General features: G+C 41.0%; 1 protein-coding gene across 4 annotated transcripts in view; it reads left to right on the top strand.

Annotated features, from left to right (window-relative positions):
- The window catches only part of PLD5 (phospholipase D family member 5), a 355,615-nt gene that overhangs the window by 320,667 nt on the left and 31,680 nt on the right, over window positions 1-3,268 (top strand). For all 4 annotated transcript variants that reach the window (XM_012810747.2, XM_003798816.1, XM_012810748.1 and 1 more), the window contains one exon: window positions 1,364-1,561. In XM_012810747.2, the coding sequence (XP_012666201.1) occupies window positions 1,364-1,561 (198 nt within the window). The remainder of the gene's footprint in view (window positions 1-1,363; window positions 1,562-3,268) is intronic.

A 3,268-nucleotide genomic window follows, 5' to 3' on the forward strand; every position in this document is an offset into this window, starting at 1 on the left:
TGCACAGACTTGGTATGGCCCATCCCCACTGTACCTCCTTTCCCTTTTTCAACCTCTAATGACTGTGTTTGTCTATCTAATTCTAGCATTCATACTAAAGAAATACTTTTTACAGGTACACAAAGATATAGGCATAGAAGGGTCCTCATTGCTTTATTTCTGCCTTAGAGGCAATTATATAGGCAAATATATACATATATATATATTAGTATAGTTTCATTAAAAGTCATCTGTAATTTTTACAAAGGGATACCAGACTTAAATGAAGCTCCCTACAACTCTGTTCCTGGGTGTATCTGATCAGACGTCAGAATGCCTCTTTCCAAATTCTTAATGTACCACTAATTAATTCTCTAACTCAGGGCGAGTATTTTTACTTAACCTGTGTGAGTTTTACTTTCCTCACTCACACGTATTAAGAGGGGTGGTCACAATAATCCCTGTGGTCTTTTTGTTGCAAGATTCTATTGTTCTGCTACTTTTGAGGCTTGTGCAATGGTAGGGTGGTGCCTATGGCTCAGAGTATAGGGCGCTGGCCCCATATACTGAGGGCGGAGGGTTTGAACCTGGCCCCTGCCAAACTGCAACAATAAAAAATAGCCGGGAGTTCTGGTGGGCACCTGTAGTCCCAGCTACTCAGAAGGCTAAGGCAAGAGAATGGCTAAGCCAGGGAGTTGGAGGTTGCTGTGAGCTGTGATGCCATGGCACTCTGAGGGCTATAAAGTGGGACTTTGTCTCTAAAAAAAAAAAAATAATAATTGCAAACATTTTTAGAGTGATTGCCTTGTGACAAGCAAGTTCCTTATGTGTATTAACCATTTTACATTCCCATAGCAACTGTATGAAATAAATACTATCAAACCCATTTTATGGAAGAAGAAACTGATGCCCAGAGATTAAGTATGTTGTTCAAAGTCACACAGTTATAAAGTTATATAGAGCTAGAACCTGATTCCAGGCAATCTGACTCCAACATCCATTCTATTTTGCTGCAACTAAAAATCAACCATTTTCTGCTGCATGATTTAAGGATTCATACCCTCCCCCCAAAAAAATAGTGTTAAGGAACCAATCTGAAGAGCCCATGTGAAAAGTGTAGCTGAATATGGGAAAGGAAAGTTATCTAACAGAGCCTGAATGCAAAAGGCCAGCAGAAGTTCTACTTCAATATTTAAGCAGTTGTATAAACTATCGCATCTAGGTGCCATAATGTGACTGTATCTACATAGTCTCATGTAACAACAAACGCAAGGAAAAAAAGATGTCACACCTACGGCATTCTTATGTATCCTTTTTTTCTTTCCCTGAAAAATCACCCCATCAGAGGCACACGGCATTGATGGTTTCCATTTTCATTTCACAGATGAAAGAGCTTGGTGTCATCTTCTACAACTGCAGCTGCCTGGTCCTAGATTTACAGAGGATATTTGCTTTATACAGCTCATTAAAATTCAAGAGTAGAGTCCCTCAAACCTGGTCCAAGAGGCTCTACGGCGTCTATGATAACGAGAAGAAACTGCAGCTTCAGCTGAATGAAACCCAATCGCAAGCGTTTGTGTCGGTGAGTTGCTTGCCCCCTTGTTCCTCGCCCTCCCCCTCCAAAGGCTCTTTATGAACTTGGAAAGTCTGAGTATGATCTTGTATTGGGGAAAAATGAATCAGATCGGTTCTATCCCATGCCTCGAAGAATGGAAATGTATCCACTCTTCTGTACATTCACATGCTGTTCCCATTAATAGTAGGTCTTAGGTATATTCATACGCTGTTCCCAGTAACAGTAGGTCTTTTTTTGTTTGTTTATTTGTTTTTATTTTTTATTTATTTATTTATTTATTTTTATTGAATAGTAACTGTGTACATTAATGCACTTCTGGGGTACAGTGTGGGGTTTTCACAAACAATCCAAAACACTTCCATCAAACTAGTTAACATAGCCTTCACGTAATTTTCTTAGTTATTGTGTTAAAACATTCATATTCTACACATAGAAAGATTCACTTGTACCCTTGTAAGATGAACCACAGAAGTGAACCCTCGAATCCCCCTCCTTCCACCCGTTCCCCCCTCCCTCCCCGTTCCCCGTATCCTTAGGTTGTTATTAGGTTATAGCTTTCATATAAAAAGTATAAATTAGTTTCATAATAGGGGTGTGTACATTGGATACTTTTTCCTCCATTCTTGTGATACTTTGCTCAGAAGAACATTCTCCAGCTCTATCTATGTGAAACAGTAGGTCTTAATAGTCATTCCTCTTGTCAGATACTTTGATGATCTGGTTTGATTCCCTCAGTCATCCTGTAAAGCAGGCATGGGATGGTGACCCTTTTACAAATGAAGTTATCAAAACTTAACACTAGCACAAAGTCCACCAGATAGGAAGAGCCAAGACCAGCATCAGGTCTTCGGACGCCAGAATATAAGACACCTTTATTCAAGGCCCTATATCAATATTTTTCAATTTTGTTGTTGTTGTTGTTGTTGTTTCAAAATATTAAGTAAGGGGGTAGAAGTGTTTTTGTTACATGGATATCTTATGTAATGCTTAAGTCAGGGCTTTCCTTGTGCACATCACCAGAATAGTGTTCATGGTATCCAAGAGATGAGTTCATATCCTACACCCATCCTCCGTCCCTCCCTCCTTTCTTGGTTTCTTGTGTCCTTTATATCACTTTGTGCCTGTATGTACCCATCTTATTAATGAAAACATAGAGTGTTTGGTTTTCCATTCCTGACATACTTCACTGAGGATAATGTTCTTTCCATCCACACTGGGGCAAAGGACATTATGTCATTCCTTTTTGTGGCTGAGTAGTACTCCGTGGTTTATCCCTTCATGTACTGGAGGGCACTCAGGTGGGTTCCACATCTTTGCAATTGTGGACTTGCTTTCAAAAGTGGAATTCTTTGATGAGACAAATCCAAGGGACTCTCGGGGTCTGAAACAGACAAAAGCTGCTGCACTTGACTGAGGCTGGAGGAGGAGATGCCCACCCAGGAGGACGAGGCCCTTGCAGGGTTTTCAGGCCTCCAACTTGGATGAAAACCCCCAATCACACCCACAACCCACCCGCACCTCCCCAGTTAACCTCTCAGCTGTCCACAACCACAGCGATCCTGTAGTTCCTAGGGATGGTCGATATAAATATCTGGAACCACAAGCCTCGTCTTCAAACTACAGAGGACCTACGAATCAACCAGGGAGCCAGTTTGAAATGCAGATTTAAAGTCCTTCCAACCCCCTCCCAAGATATGATCCACTGCATCTAGG

Source organism: Otolemur garnettii, unplaced genomic scaffold (assembly GCF_000181295.1).
Source record: "Otolemur garnettii isolate 467f Iridium unplaced genomic scaffold, OtoGar3 scaffold00141, whole genome shotgun sequence".
NCBI classification, from domain to species: domain Eukaryota; kingdom Metazoa; phylum Chordata; class Mammalia; order Primates; family Galagidae; genus Otolemur; species Otolemur garnettii.